At 40.3% G+C, this 15,417-nt stretch overlaps 1 protein-coding gene and 1 long non-coding RNA gene across 3 annotated transcripts; both read left to right on the top strand.

Annotated features, from left to right (window-relative positions):
* The first annotated feature begins 158 nt into the window (after nucleotides 1–158).
* Nucleotides 159–8,516, top strand: LOC129857392 (dehydrodolichyl diphosphate synthase complex subunit DHDDS-like). Of its 2 annotated transcripts, none has more exons than XM_055925606.1 (9): nucleotides 159–251; nucleotides 3,331–3,411; nucleotides 3,545–3,661; nucleotides 3,911–4,053; nucleotides 6,671–6,787; nucleotides 7,052–7,153; nucleotides 7,317–7,431; nucleotides 7,726–7,833; nucleotides 8,063–8,516. In XM_055925606.1, the coding sequence occupies exons 2-9, from the start codon at nucleotides 3,349–3,351 to the stop codon at nucleotides 8,303–8,305; spliced, it is 1,008 nt and encodes a 335-aa protein (XP_055781581.1). In that variant the 5' UTR covers nucleotides 159–251; nucleotides 3,331–3,348; the 3' UTR covers nucleotides 8,306–8,516. The 2 variants fall into 2 exon arrangements, with proteins under 2 accessions (XP_055781581.1, XP_055781582.1); XM_055925607.1 differs by having other exon boundaries at nucleotides 218–263.
* Nucleotides 8,517–11,776: 3,260 nt separating this feature from the next.
* On the top strand, nucleotides 11,777–15,407 carry LOC129857390 (uncharacterized). Its single transcript, XR_008759900.1, has 6 exons — nucleotides 11,777–11,937; nucleotides 13,257–13,277; nucleotides 13,662–13,691; nucleotides 13,797–13,847; nucleotides 14,130–14,180; nucleotides 14,726–15,407. It is a non-coding gene; the product is annotated as an uncharacterized LOC129857390 (long non-coding RNA).
* The last annotated feature ends 10 nt before the right edge of the window (nucleotides 15,408–15,417 follow it).

The raw sequence follows: 15,417 nt of genomic DNA, 5'->3' as shown, positions 1-15,417 counted from the left end.
ATAACCCTTACCTAGTTTAAATTCCACTTCAGTAGGGACGTCCCAAGATCCCGGATAGCACTGAGTCCAATTTGAAACCTATCCAGTAAATTTTTAAACATTCTATTCGAACAACAGAACATCAATTTACCTGAACAACTTTCATGTCAATCCACATACAGAAAAATCTGTACAAACAGTTCCAGGAGGAAGTGGTCGGTCTTTTGAATACGTCACTCCGTCGAATAAGGAAGGGGACGTCATCTTAAACTGTGAGTTGGAAGGTCTGTGAAATATGTAAAAATGCAGCTCATGATGTTGATAATTCATGATCTCTTTCAACAATATGAATGAAATCGACTATTTTAGTGCAAAGTGCAATTGCTTTGTACATTTCAAACAGTGTTCATTCATTGGTTATCTTTCCCTGTCCGGTTTGCTTGAGTTGTGTTAGCTAGTTAGCTACATTACCTATGATTACTATGTAGCTATCCAAGACCTGATCCACATGAATCAGAGATGCATACTCATATAACTTAGCTAGTTATCAGAATATTATTTGGTAAATATATCCCGTTTATGCATGCATGCATGTAGACTAGTGGCGTGTGTATCAGAACTAATCAGATAGTGGGGTCCGAAATCATTAACACCCATAAAGATTAGCAGAAATGGCTATAAAATATATAATTCAAATACTAGCTATATTGTATGCTCAACATTTTTGTTATTATATTAGTTTATACTAATACAATTGCTCAGAGAACGAAATGTTGTTTAACAAGAAATAGATGTTTTTCTCAAAAAGGCAAGGGTCAAAATTATTGACAACCTGGTAGCCTGGCGGGTAGGAGCGTTTGGCCAGTAACCCGAAAAGTTGCTGTATTGAATCCCGGAGCTGACAAGGTAAAAATCTGTTGTTCTGCCCCTGGGCAAGGCAGTTAACCCCCATCAAAAACTGCTCCCCAGGAGCCGATGATGTGGATGTCTACCAACATATTTTACAGTAGGTATGGGGTTATTTTCTGCTCATGCATTCTCATTGACGCCAAACTAGTGTTGCACGGTAAACCAAAACGTCAGTACTTAAAAAAAAAAACTAGAACATGAAAAAAGGTTTGGTACTATAATTGTTTTAAACTTTCGGTACTTATATAAATTGTCTGACGTCATCTACTGATTGAGAGAGGAACAAGTCTGTCTATCAGCACAGCTGATGTCTCATTATAGCGCGAGCGCTTCATGCCTGCTTCACTTACTCATTGCTAGTTCTAGCCTGTCCTGAGGAACCACTGCACTCACTGAGATTCTTGGCTGCATCACGTTAGCGCCACGCTGATGCTGCACAGATGTTAACACACGTAAATAATGCAACACAGCATTTAGAAATGTTGCAACTGTTAATTACTGTTCACAAAACAATGTTCATTACAGGCTAGAACACTTTACAATGCAAGAAGATAACAGTAGCTCAGGCTGGTCTCATAGACTAGACGTGAATCCGGGACACTCAAATTAGTACGATGTTAGGTTTGGAATGGTTACATAAGATAGGAAAAAACGAAAGCAGAGTGGTTGGTTGAGGTGGATGGGTGTTCGAATCTCAACATGGACAATTTTAGCTAATTATCAGCTACTTATTACTTTTTGGCTACTTTGCATGTTAGCTAAGCCTAACCTTAACCCTTTTAGCAAACCCTTCCCCTAACCTTTTAACCCAACTCCTGGTTCCAATCCAAGTGCCAGTGCTGTTTAGCAAACTCAAGGCATGAAAATAGAGCTCTTTGGCCACACACACACTAGTGGTGGGTTTGGTATCTAAATGAGAATGCATGAGTAGAAAATAACCCCTACGGTAAAATATGGTGGTGGATCTTTGATGTTATGGGGCTATTTTGCTTCCACTGCTTCCTTGTTAAGGTCAACAGCAAAACCTGGTTGCCTCTGCCAGGAGGTTAAAACTTGGCTGCAAGTGAATCTTCTAGCAAGACAATAACCCCAACCAGTCCCAACCAATCCACAAAGAAATGGTTAATTGACCAGAAAATCTATATTTTGCAATGGCCATCTCAGTCTCCGGACTTAAACCCCATTTGGAAACCTGTGGTTTGAATAAAGTACAAGAGTATGAGTCATAATACCCAAAAACCTAGCGGTCAAACAGGGAAATGGTTCCAATCAAATCAAATTTTATTTGTCACATACGCGTGGTTAGCAGATGTTAATGTAAGAATAGCGAAATGCTTGTGCTTCTAGTTCCGACCATGCAGTAATATCTAACAAGTAATCTAACCTAACAATTTCACAACAACTACCTTATACAGTGTAAAGGAATTAATAAGAATATGTACATAAAAATATATGAATGAGTGATGGCCGAACGGAATAGGCAAGATGCAGTAGATGGTATAGAGTACAGTATATATATATATATATATGAGATGAGTAATGTAAGGTATGTAAACATTATATAAAGTGGCATTGTTTAAAGTGGCTAGTGATACATTTATTACATCAATTTTTCCATTTATTAAAGTGGCTAGAATTGAGTCAGTATGTTGGCAGCATCGTTTTGCTCAGAACCATTTCCCTGTTTGACCTCTAGGTTTTATGGGTATTATGACACCTCCACTGTGGGGGTATATTGAAGAGGGCAGGTCATAAGTGCAGACAAAGGATATCAAGGATCTGGAAGGATTATGTATGGAGGAATGGTCTAAGATCCCTCCCAATGTGTTCTCCAAAAAGGGCCCCGTGCCATTATCCCCGCAAGTTGAGCTATTGAAAGGTATCCACAGCTTGGGTGTCAATCATTTTGACCCCTACCTTTTTATTGAGAAAAAAAATATTACTTGTTAAACAAAATCTCTTTCTCTGAGCAATTGTATTAGTCTAAAATTATATAATTTCCCAATTTCTTTTGGAGCATACAATATAGCTCAGTATTTGAATTATTTATTTTATACAGTCATTTCTGCTCTTCTTTATCAAGGGTGTCAATCATTTCAGACCTCCCTGTACGTCTGGTATGTGGTAAAAGGCCCCTGTAGCACAGCTCAAGACTAGAAAGTAGTGGCCTCTAAAGACCTTATCCTACTAACTGTCAATGAATGCACTGCCGTTACGTTTGTTGATGCACCCCACTTAACTAGGCCTATGCTCTATATGTAACTATGCTACATACCTCTCACTACTATGTCTAATGCAGCCCATGGCTATACAAACCAGGGACTGCTGAATTTGTCATACAAGCCCAACGGCTAACCGTGTTCATAAATTGCTTGTTTATAGGTATCGGTTTATATGCATCTCTAATATATGTAATAAGATGTAATGCATGCATCTCCACAGGGGTGTCGGAGTTTAAATATGTCGTGGATAAGGGAAGATGAATCGAACCTCATTGAGAAGCTCTCAGCCAACATACTGAAGGTATGACTATCTATTTGCAAATGCACACCTTCTGAGGATATTTGAATGAATGAAATCACAACCACATTTTTATGATATGTTATATGGTTCTATCTGTATGGAATCCATCCCCCCCCTCCTTGGTCTTTCCCAGGCTGGCCCGATGCCCAAACATGTGGCCTTTATCATGGACGGCAACCGGCGCTATGCCCGCAAGCGTCAGGTGGAGCGCCAGGAGGGACACACACAGGGTTTTGACAAACTGGCAGAGGTGAGGTTCCCAGGGGACATCGGCCATCATGTCATGATGTCGTTATTGTTCTTTCTATCATAGTTGTTCTCATTCATACTGTCCCTTTTGCATGAGCATTCACAGGTAGGCAACTGTACTTCAACCATATTCTTCACCATTACCATCATAACATGTATTTGTATAGGGCTGTCACCAAATACATTAGAAATACATACTACTCTTATGTTGGCTTTACTGATGATCAACCGTGGTGGCTCCTTCCTTTAGACACTACGCTGGTGCCTGAACCTGAGCATCCATGAGGTCACAGTGTACGCCTTCAGCATCGAGAACTTCAAGCGGTCTAAAGACGAGGTGGACGGCCTAATGGAGCTGGCCAAGCAGAAATTCATCAGACTGCTAGAAGAACAGTGAGTGTCAGAACAGAGGAGCCAGAGTGCTGCCATTTAAAGATGTATAGGTGTAGGAGTCCCAGTGAGTGGGAGAGAAAGCAGCATAGCTACCTGCTAAATGAAGGGTTTTCTTTCCACAGTCAGAGGGACTGGGAGAAAAGCTAAAAGGGCTCAAGGGAGATGTTTTACAGATACTTTAATTCAAATCTCGACAAGGAGGATGTTTCAGTAATTGGCCCAGGGTTTCACTTGGCGCCGGACAACGTGACCGGGAAGATGTAAATTCACCGGCCATTTGAGAAATTTACCGGACCTATATGCATTGGGTGCGTAAACCATTAGGGAATCCACCCATGGTACTCAGAATAACAGAAATCACACTTAGATTATTGTAATTCATCTTAACAGAACCTGCAACTCCTGTAATGAAGCAGCCAATAAAACTTAATTTTGAGACATTTGCCTAAATGTTCCATATGCGACAGAGATGAAAATCTAATTTAGAAACATACTGTGGAAAGAGGGGGGGATCTAAAGATGCAACAACTAGGATGGGTTGTTAATATGACTATGATTGTGCCTTTGGCTTCTGGACAACAAAATAAAGTATGAACCAATAGAACAGGAAATGGCATAAGGGAAGGTGAATTTAACCTTTTTGAAAAGCTCTCAGCCAACATACTGAAGCTATGACTAGGGAAGTAAATTTAAAAAATGTGCCACAATTATATAACTACTCCTGACTATACAGAAATTACTAAAATCATTCAAAATACTTCACCAGAAAGCATGACTTAGCCGCAGAAGAATCGAGGATCATTATCTTCTTTAAAAAAATTGCTGTGTATTGTTTCAAATCACAAGCTAGTAGGCCTATGCCTATTTGGGACTCATTCAATGTGGGCAGTGCGCGTGGCAATGGGCTTACCTGAATATTAAGTTGAGTTGCGGTTGTCAGTGAAAAGCATCTCAAATATGTGTGAAGATAAAGTGTCTTGGGTATAATTTAAAATGTTGAGACAAAAAAGGGACGGTAAATACGGAAATATAGTAAAGTCAACGAAAACGTTTTTTTTAACATCCATTGCCGAATGATAATAAAAGACTACTAAAACTATAATTCCTCACAGTAGGCTATTTAAACAATCTTCCCTACAATCTCCCCCTCGATAATCACCAAGCGTCGGTGTGAAAGAGAAAAATAGAATGATCGGATGAGCCCATATATCCAGTTGAATCTTCATAAAATACCTGAACACTTTCCCCTTGGGCAAAAATAGCTGTCTCATTAGCACGGGAAACTCTAAGGGCCTGGAATAGGCTAGTTGATAAGATGTTGCAAGTTCACTGGCGAAAGCTTCGGGCCAGACCCAGTTGATGGATTTGATACAAATGTTGCACTTTACTATAACTCAAGTCAAGAAGATAGAAAGGGAGGCAGGAGAGGTTGAGTAGAGAGATGAATGTGATTCGAAAGAACCTGAATGTATCATATTTTCTGTTTTTATTTGTCGACTGTATTTTTACTTAGCTGACAATTTAAGTTATAGGCTATGAGTTCAATGCGCTCATTTCTTTAGCTGCTAATGGATCATCAATGTGTCCATATGGCAGAGGCTGGTGCTCTCGCGTTAGTAGAATTTTAACTTAGATTTTTATCATTTTAATTATCATTTTAATTTATCATTTTAATTTTAATTTAATTTTTATGATTAACCACGTGACAATGATTTTGAGAAACGATAACGTTATTATTGAAATGAAACTGTTAAATGAAAATGCGCATATAAAAATCAGAATTGGTAGAAATGGTTGGATAAATTGTAAGCTTCCCCAAACTTTAAAATCACGCGCTGTCTATAAAATATTTGTAAAAGAATTGCCTCCACGTTTCCATGGTCGGATTTTGCCTATAGGCTACATTGCAGCAATCTTTTATTTATTTTTTAGCTTTATTTAACTAGGCAAGTCAGTTAAGTACAAATTCTTATTTACAATGACGGCCAAACCCGACGACCCTGGGCCAATTGTGCGCCGCCCTATGGGACATGCCTCATAATATGAAGTAAAACATGCAGAGTTCAAACAATTTAAGTATGTTTTCAAAATGCATACTGCCTCCAGCTTACATGTTGAATCGCTGATATCCTGTTGCCTGCACTTAAATGTTGAATGGGAGGCGCGCTTCAATTATCAGTTGAGAAATATATATATATATATATATATATATATATATATATATATATATATATATATATATATTTTTTTACATGGGATTGCATTTAGAATTGTTGCGCAAGGAATGAGCTTATAAATGCAGCAACCAGCTGAGTAGTCACAGGAGACATCCCTCTCAAAATAGTCTCTTTATTCTGTATGCGTGTGGTAGTTGTTGATAAGATACATGACGACTAACGAAAATACACACACCAATTGAATTCCACTAAATTATGCAAATTAACCTATAGATCGACTGGTATTTCCATAAATTATTTTACAAACGGGTCATTTTGGCCGGCAACAGTTTTATTTATCATCTGTTCGTTTTTTTTTTTGGGGGGGGGGGGGGGGGGGGGCAAAAGCCAGCAATTGAAGCAAACCCTGACTTGGTCATGCCTGCCCTCTTCCAACCCAGGGAGAATCTGGAGAAGCATGGGGTGTGCATCCGGGTGTTGGGAGACCTGACTCTACTGCCTCTGGACCTGCAGCAGCACATAGCCCGGGCTGTGGTGGCCACCAGGACTCATAACAAGTAGGCACCGCCACCTCATCATCCTGCTGCTCCTCACTTCTCTGAGGTGGCTGTGAGCTTGTGTGCAGCCATCTGAAAAACATTGCCGTTTTGACAAATGCGTCAAGGTTTATTGCAGATGCTGGACTGCAGTTGTTTATAGTGCAATGCAATTTCTCTATGCATAAAACAACACATGGGCTTCTGTTCAGTCATGTCTTCAGGAGTGGCTTCTTACAGCTGTAATAACTAAGTTATTAATGGCCAACCCTCTTTTGACAACAGATGCTTTCTGAATGTGTGCTTTGCCTACACCTCAAGACATGAAATCGCTAATGCCGTCAGAGAGATGGCTTGGGGTGTGGAGCAGGGACTTATAAAATCCAGGTAAACTACTTCAACAGAGATTCAGAAGAGGAATATTACATAAGAGTGCATTCATGGCCCTCTCAAATATAATTGTTAAATTTGCATTATCACAGATCTAGATTTGTTTTCTGAATTGTTTTTCTGCTCGTTTCTATTGTCTTGTCTCGGTTGTTGTGTCCAGTGATGTGTCGGAGGCCCTGCTGAGTCGGTGTCTATACAGCAGTAACTCTCCCAATCCTGACCTGCTCATTCGCACGTCTGGAGAGGTGCGACTCAGTGACTTCCTGCTGTGGCAGGTAAGGAGAAAGACACTCCTTACTGTTTCCAGCGTGACGTTGAATGCTAATGAGATTAGCCTCTTGCCTAGCATCCTCTTTGGTAAGGACAAGACCTACTTCCTGTTCAGTGACTTCAGTGACAGACAGTGGACCCTCTGGTTTAGCTGCCTCCCCCACTACCTTGTGACTTATTCTTTGTAAATGTAGGCTGTCTGGTGTTACCCATAGGGATTATTCAGTGGTATGAAATGTTTATAGAACGCTGCAGACAGAAATGTAAAAAAATAAAAATAAATCTGTGCTACTCTGCAGACGTCCCACTCCTGCTTAGTGTTCCAGTCAGTCCTGTGGCCAGAGTACTCCTTCTGGAACCTGTGTGATGCCATTCTGCAGTATCAGCTCAATCACAGACCTCTTCAGGTATGATCTCTCTCTTTCCTTCATTCATCCCCCACATACCGTACTTTCCACTGTACGATATTTCCCCAATCTCTAAACGTGTGTGCACTTTTGCCACACTATTTCACGTTGCATTTCCAGAATTGAGCAATAATTCATTAGAAGGATCATCTGAATACCTGTAGTAAACTACTGTGTTGTATGGAACACTGTGATCTGCTTGAATGACTGATCCCTATGTATACTCCAGAAAGCCAGAGATCAACACAGAGAAGGACAGGCCCTACAGCAGCATGAGGCAGACCGGGCCTGTGTAGCAGACCTCCTACAGCACCACGGCAATGGAAAGCCCCTGGATGCCCAGAGGAGACAGGAAGCACTGCTCAACTACACTGCCAGCCGAGAGGAACGGGTTCAGAACTTCCTTGGTGCACTCCAGCACAAGAGAGACTCCTTCCTTACTGACTTAACCAGCCAAGCTGCTCTGGCATAAAGAGGGGAGGAGGGGAACATAATGCTCCCCATCTTGAATTGGGGGAGCAATCCCATCTCTCCTCCTCTTCCCTAAAAGGCTGAGTGGTTTGAAACTTCTTATTTTGTATGAGTGTTTTTACCCCTATGGGGCTGTATGTGGGATATGTGTTGTGTGTATTCTAAAAGAGAAGTCTGATCAAAGTCTAATAAAAAGATAAGCCTGGTAAAGAGCTAATAATTATATAAGTTCTGTAAAAATCTGTCCGTCAAATGCATGCCATAGATATTCTTGTTGGATTGATATTCACAATGAAATCGGAGTACTCACTCCCTGAGAAGATACACATCGGAGGCAACCATTTACCACAGCACCAGCTACACTACACGACCAAAGGTTTGTGGACACCTGCTCGTCGAACATCTCATTTCAAACTCATGGGCATTAATATGCCGCAGGTAGCCTAGTGGTAAGGGTGTTGGGCCAGTAACTGAAAAGGTTGCTAGATCGAATCCCCGAGCTGACAAGGTAAAAATCTGTCGTTCTGCTCCTGAACAAGGCAGCTAACCCACTGTTCCTAGGCCGTCATTGTAAATAAGAATTTTTTCTTAGCTGACCTGCCTAGTTAAATAAAATGTAAAATAAAAAAATATGGAGGTGGTCCACCTTTGCTGCTATAACAGCTTCCACTCTTCTGGGAAGGCTTTCCACTAGATGTTGGAACATTCAGCCACGAGCATTAGTGAGGTCGGGTACTGATGTTGGGCGATTAGGCCTGTCTTGAAGTTGGCGTTCGATGGGGTTGAGGTCAGGGCTTTGTGCAGTCCAGTCAAGTTCTTCCACACTGATCTCGACAAACCATTTCTGTATGGACCTCGCTTTGTGCACCGGGGCATTGTTATGCTTAAACAGGAAAAGGCCTTCCCCAAACTGTTGCCACAAAGTTGGAAGCACAGACTCGTCTAGAATGTCATGCTGTAGCGTTAAGATTTCCCTTCACTGAAACTAAGCGACCTAGCCTGAACCATGAAAAACAGCCCCAGACCATTATTTCTCCAACCTTTACAGTTCTGCCAAATCCAGATTAGTTCGTCCGACTGCCAGATGGTGAAGTGTGATTTGTGAGCCGTTGTTGCTCCTAGACATTTCCACTTCACAATAACAACACTTACAGTTGACCAGGGCAGCTCTAGCAGGGTAGAAAGTTGACGAACTGACTTGTACAATGTTGCAAGTCACTGAGCTCTTCAGTAAGGCCATTCTACTGGCAATGTTTGTCTATGGAGATTGCATGGCGGTGTGCTCGATTTTATACAGCTGTCAGCAATGGTTGTGGCTGAAATAGCCGACTCCAGTTTTGAAGGAGTTTCCAGATACTTTTGTGTATATAAACGTCCTCACTGTCAACTGCTTTTATTTTCAGCAAACTTAACAAGTATTGCAGTGCATCTCCTCTGCATGGACTGCACCAGATTTGCCAGTTCTTGCTGTGAGATGTTACCCCACTCTTCCACCAAGGCACCTGCAAGTTCCCGGACATTTCTGGGGGGAATGGCCCTAGCCTTCACCCTCCGATCCAACAGGTCCCAGACGTGCTCAATGGGATTGAGATCCGGGCTCTTCGCTGGCCATGGCAGAACACTGACATTCCTGTATTGCAAGAAATCACACACAGAACGAGCAGTATGGCTGGTGGCATTGTCATGCTGGAGGGTCATGTCAGGATGTACCACATGAGGGAGGAGGATGTCTTCCCTGCAATGCACAGCGGTGCGATTGCCTGCAATGACAACAAGCTCAATCCTATGATGCAGTGACACACCACCCCAGACCATGACGAACCCTCCACCTTCAAATCGATCCGGCTCCAGTGTACAGGCCTCGGTGTAACGCTCATTCCTTCGACGATAAGCGCGAATCCGACCGTCACCCCTGGTGAGACAAAACCGCGACTCGTTAGTGAAGAGCACTTTTTGCCAGTCCTGTCTGGTCCAGCGACGATGGGTTTGTGCCCATAGGCGACGTTGTTGCTGGTGATGTCTGGTGAGGACCTGCCTTACAACAGGCCTACAATCCCTCAGTCCAGCCTCTCTCAGCCTATTGCGGACAGTCTGAGCACCGATGGAGGGATTGTGCGTTCCTGGTGTAACTCGGGCAGTTGTTGTTGCCATACTGTACCTGTCCCGCAGGTGTGATGTTTGGATGTACCAATCTTGTGCAGGTGTTGTTACACGTGGTCTGCCACTGCAAGGACGATCAGCTGTCCGTCCTGTAGCGTCTTAGGCGTTTCACAGTAAGGACATTGCAATTTACTGCCCTGGCCGCATCTGCAGTCCTCCTTGCAGCATACCTAAGGCACGTTCACGCAGATGAGAAGGGACCCTGGGCATCTTTATTTTTGTGTTTTTCAGAGTCAGTAGAAAGGCCTCTTTAGTGTCCTAAGTTTTCATAACTGACCTTAATTGCCTACCGTCTGTAAGCTGTTAGTGTCTTAACGACCGTTCCACAGGCGCATGTTCATCAATTGTTTATGGTTCATTGAACAAGCATGGGAAATAGTGTTTAAACCCATTACAATGAAGATCTGTGAAGTTATTTGGATTTTTACGAATTATCTTTGAAAGCCAGGGTCCTTTTTTTGAGTTTATAGTGTATGTGTGCTGGACTGGTCAAGTTAAATTTTCAATTAATGTCATTGTGCAATAACTGTTATGGTCATGGATGCCCATATTTGACATGTAAAACAACTATTTTTTTTACCAAGTTTCTTTATCTTGCAGAATAAACGTGATTGTTAATTTAGTTTAATGTGCATTCCTTATATTCATAACAAATTGTACATCCAGATGGATGATTTTGTAACTTTTTATAGGATGTTTTATATTGTATCTTGCATCATTGACGGGGTGATGTACACTGCAGACACAAAGTTTCTAAACCCAGAGGGGCAACATCGTGAGACTGCCGGGAATGCTTGTGAAGCAGATCAAGCAGACAAGGCCGGGGTTTGGGGTTAAAGAAGTCAGTGAGAGTAGTGAAACATTCTTCCTTTGTTAATTTTCTGGAAATGTAGGTACAACCTATGAACGACCCAATTTATTAAGTAGTTGAACTTGTTATTACTCCAACTTCGTGAAATTGACCAATTGACACGTTTTCATTTGTCAAAAAAATTACTTTATATGGAAGGGGTGCCTTTGATTTGATGGCCTGTAAATTCGCAGTTCGGCGCGAGACAAACCTTAGACAAGATTTTGTGTTTCTGCGCATGAGTTTAGCAAGCCAACGTCGCCATGACATCGCCTACAAGCGTGATCGGGGATTTTGATTGGAGAAGCAGTTTCTCCCTACTGTCTTTGCTGCAGAAACCACGCCACCTTGTTACAGCGGTGGTATATCATGCACTATCTCTTTAAGAAAATGGAGACGCCCACAAGCACGTGATTTGTTTTCATCCAATGTATGACTTAAAATATAAAAACTGGTTCAAACCGGTTTCTATCTTATATTTTACATTCGGTCATTATTTTACATTCACCATTGTTGCATCGCTAACGTGGCTAGAAGAGCTTAGTGTGATAGCCAACAACTCACATTTAAAAAAAAGATTGTGTTGCAATTCCCGAACAATCATCAACATGCCCAAAAGAAAGGTAAGGAATCCTTAATTTTCCGGGTAACAAATATATTTGTATTATTATTTTTTTGCTTGCATCTTGCCGTTTTAAAATTACATTCGGTCTCTTCATCAGTACTGTATGTCGTCGTTTAGAAATGGCGGCAAAATGGGTCATCCTCTAAACGCAGTCATCAATATATCAAAGAAACCGTAAAAAAAAGTACAATTACATAAGAAATAAGGTGTAAAGATATTAACCATATTTATTAAGATTATTCGTTCTACATTGAGCATACCTATGACTAGTCCAAGCACTCAAAAGCTAAGTACGTTTTGTGCATCACGCGCTTGGTGCTTCTTGGAAGTTGTGCAGGGGCTCAACTGAGATATTTCATACATATAAACGATTTAACTATTAATATCTGTATTTCAATGTGCTGCCTGTGAGCTTCTCGGTGTCTAGTTTTCTAGTCATGTTGAGGCAGGCTTGAATCAGTGAGCCACAAAAATTGGTGGGAAAAGATGCTTGGTCGTTTTTCAATAGTTTGCACCCGACGCAACGCTTAAATACAATCATATGAATTCTCTACTTTACCAGCTAATACTAATTCCTTGCTAATGCATTTTTCCCCCCAACTAACATTAGCTAGAGTTGTTAACGTTAACTTCAGTCCATTTACCCTGGCCCTACAAATTTCAACGTCAGGCTGCCATCTTTGCATAGCAAACATTAGCTAGCATCTCAAATGTAAATGCACAAGCAGCATATGTGCTTTTCAATGACCTTTTCTATTGGGTTTATCGTTGAACTTCAAAGTTATTACAAAAAAAATAAAAAACACATCACTGCATCTTTAGCCGCATTAACTTCGTCGAAATAATGTTGCTAGGTAGATTTATTGAGCGCGAACTTCATCTTGTTGACGGCTGTCGAGCGCGAATTGACGCAAAACAAAGGAAGTGCCAAGCGCGCCCGATTGTTGTGACAGGATAGATTTGAATTTGAATATGCGCGGGAATTCCTTCGAAGTCAGAAGTAGCCTTGAACAGCGGAAATGTATGTCATAAAAAATGTATGGCTAACTCGCTCACTGTAATCCGTTATGCAAAATATATATTATACAAAAGCCCAGGATGTTCTCTCGGGATGTGATGCTTCGTTTTGATCAAAGGGGCCCTCCATAGAATAAGAGAGGGCAACAATGGACAACATCTGCTCCAGTTAACTTACTTTTTGAAAAGGACCTATGCTGTCTGACACATGGGCTACATTTATTTATTATAAAATTTGCTTTCTGAACTAATTTCCTCCCAGTTTCTAAAGATTTTCCTTCTGCTTTCTCTTGTTTTCAGAGTGCTACCAAGGGCGATGAGGTATGCATACAAATATTCACAATATTAATTCTAGACTGTTAGCTAGTGTATTCGTTATAATTTTTACACTAACTGAACTACAACTTATAAATGCTGTATAGGATGTTCATAAAGTCTTGAGCAATTAGGGCTACATAAATGCTTCACAGATCATTTGTTAACACTTATATACATAAAGGGTGATATGAAAGGTCAAATGTGCCATAACTCCTTTGAAACCCTTTATAAAGCATGACATTTGCTTATGAATTATAATTTGCGGATACATCTATCATTATTTATGACGGCTTCCTTATTCTTTAAAAGTTGTAGTTTGTTTAAAGTGGGATTGTTATAGTAGTAACTGAGTCATTGCTAGATTTGTAAAATGTGTTTCTTTTTCAGCCTGCAAGACGTTCAGCACGTTTGTCATCTGTAAGCAGTACCATTGAAATAGGCTACTTTAGGATCTGTACATTTCTTTATATTGCAAACTCATGTGGTACTTACCCTAATTACCGTCTTATTTCTTTTTTGCAGAGACCTGCGCCAAAGCCTGCGGCCAAACCCAAAAAAGCGGCAGCACCCAAAGTATGTCAAATGTTTGTTTAATCTGTCTTTTATTAATAAAGTTAAACTTGGAGTTCTTCAATGTGCTGTTTTCACATCTAGAGTTTATTAGCGGTTGTGTTAACTCTTAGCTTAAGCGTATTTATTATATTTTTTAACAGCCACATGAAGGAAAGAATCTCAAGTATTTGGCACTGCTGAGCATTTGACAAGATGCATAACATCTTGAAGGAAGTGAGAGGGGAGAGAATACACTTACTCTTTCAGTAGTCACTAGTGGCTAACGTGTTTTTTCTTCTTCAGAAGCCAGTCAAAGGAAAGAAGGCAGCTGAGAACGGTGATGCCAAGGCTGAGGTTTGTGTCCTGAAAAGATCTGTTTGCTATCTATTCAATGTGATTCTTCTCCCCCATTAGGGTTTAGATTTGGTTTCGCTTTAGGCTGTACATGACTTTATCTGCAATCCATCAGTCACCCTTACCACAAATAAACCACACTATCCCTTGATGGGGGTGTGATTCATTCAGTCCACCTCTACATGCATGCATGACTTATTTGATGGGTGCTCAACTCAATTATGTGTGAATTGTGTAATGATATTAACCAAGCAGTTCTGTGGAAATTGTTATTACGCTATTATTACATAGCACCCAGAGGTTCAATTTGCACAAAAATAACTCCTCTTTAGAGAAAATATTATTTTCACTACAACAATACAGTAGGCCTATGGGGTTAGATGCGCTTAAATATACGTATTTAGTTAGTTGGTTTCTTATTTTCTATTCTCTTGAAAATAACAGGTCAAGGGTAACTTTCTTATTGCATACGAACAGTTTTTTGTTTTACAGTACTTTTTGTAGGTCTGAAATAAGTCAATTTTTCCCCCCCAACCCATTTCTAGGCTAAGGTTGAAGCCGCTGGAGACGCCAAATGAAGAACTGTTTGAAGTTGTGATCATTCTGTGTACTTGGTGACTGTACAGTTTAAAATAAGTATTTTTTACCAAGTTTTTTTTATATTAAAAGATATCATTTATAGTTCATTGTGGGCTTGCATTTGACGTAATGAAGCTGTTCCAAGAGGTTGCCACATTCATATCCATTTTTATGCCTTGTTTAAATTAATACCGTCCATATCCAGTCAAAGTTTTTTTTAAAGCAAAAAAAAACTAGACCTGTTTTTTTTTTTTTTTTTTTTTTTTTTTTTTAATACTGCTGAATGTTATTTTCCTACATAAATTCAAACATTAAAGGCAGCTACAGTGTGTTTCTAAAATGTTTTAAGAGGAATGGGGTTTTTGCCACTCCTTTTAGTTTTTTATTGTACAAGTAATATTAATTAATTACTTACCAACGGTTTTGAATCAACATCAGATCTTCTCATTCAGGAGACAAAAGACACCGTTTGAAAGTAATCACTAACTTGTATTAGGTCAACACACAATCAACACGCAAAATTAATAATGTGAACTTAATCATTTGTTCTATTGTTTATTTTATTAAATTGTTCTGTAAAAACAGTGGAAAGAGCTATTGTGACGCCTATGAAATTTTAAATGTTCTTGAATAAAATGATAAAAAGGCTATTTTTGCT

Source organism: Salvelinus fontinalis, chromosome 6, assembly GCF_029448725.1.
Source record: "Salvelinus fontinalis isolate EN_2023a chromosome 6, ASM2944872v1, whole genome shotgun sequence".
Classification (NCBI taxonomy): domain Eukaryota; kingdom Metazoa; phylum Chordata; class Actinopteri; order Salmoniformes; family Salmonidae; genus Salvelinus; species Salvelinus fontinalis.
This window is presented reverse-complemented; position numbering and strand designations above follow the sequence as displayed.

Bases quoted from the DNA above. Each gene is read 5' to 3' on its own strand.
- LOC129857392 (XM_055925606.1), top strand. From the start codon at position 3,349: ATGTCGTGGATAAGGGAAGATGAATCGAACCTCATTGAGAAGCTCTCA. The intron at 6,788-7,051 runs GTAGGCACCGCC...TTTTGACAACAG, and splicing joins GCCACCAGGACTCATAACAA to ATGCTTTCTGAATGTGTGCT. The intron at 7,432-7,725 runs GTAAGGAGAAAG...GCTACTCTGCAG, and splicing joins GTGACTTCCTGCTGTGGCAG to ACGTCCCACTCCTGCTTAGT.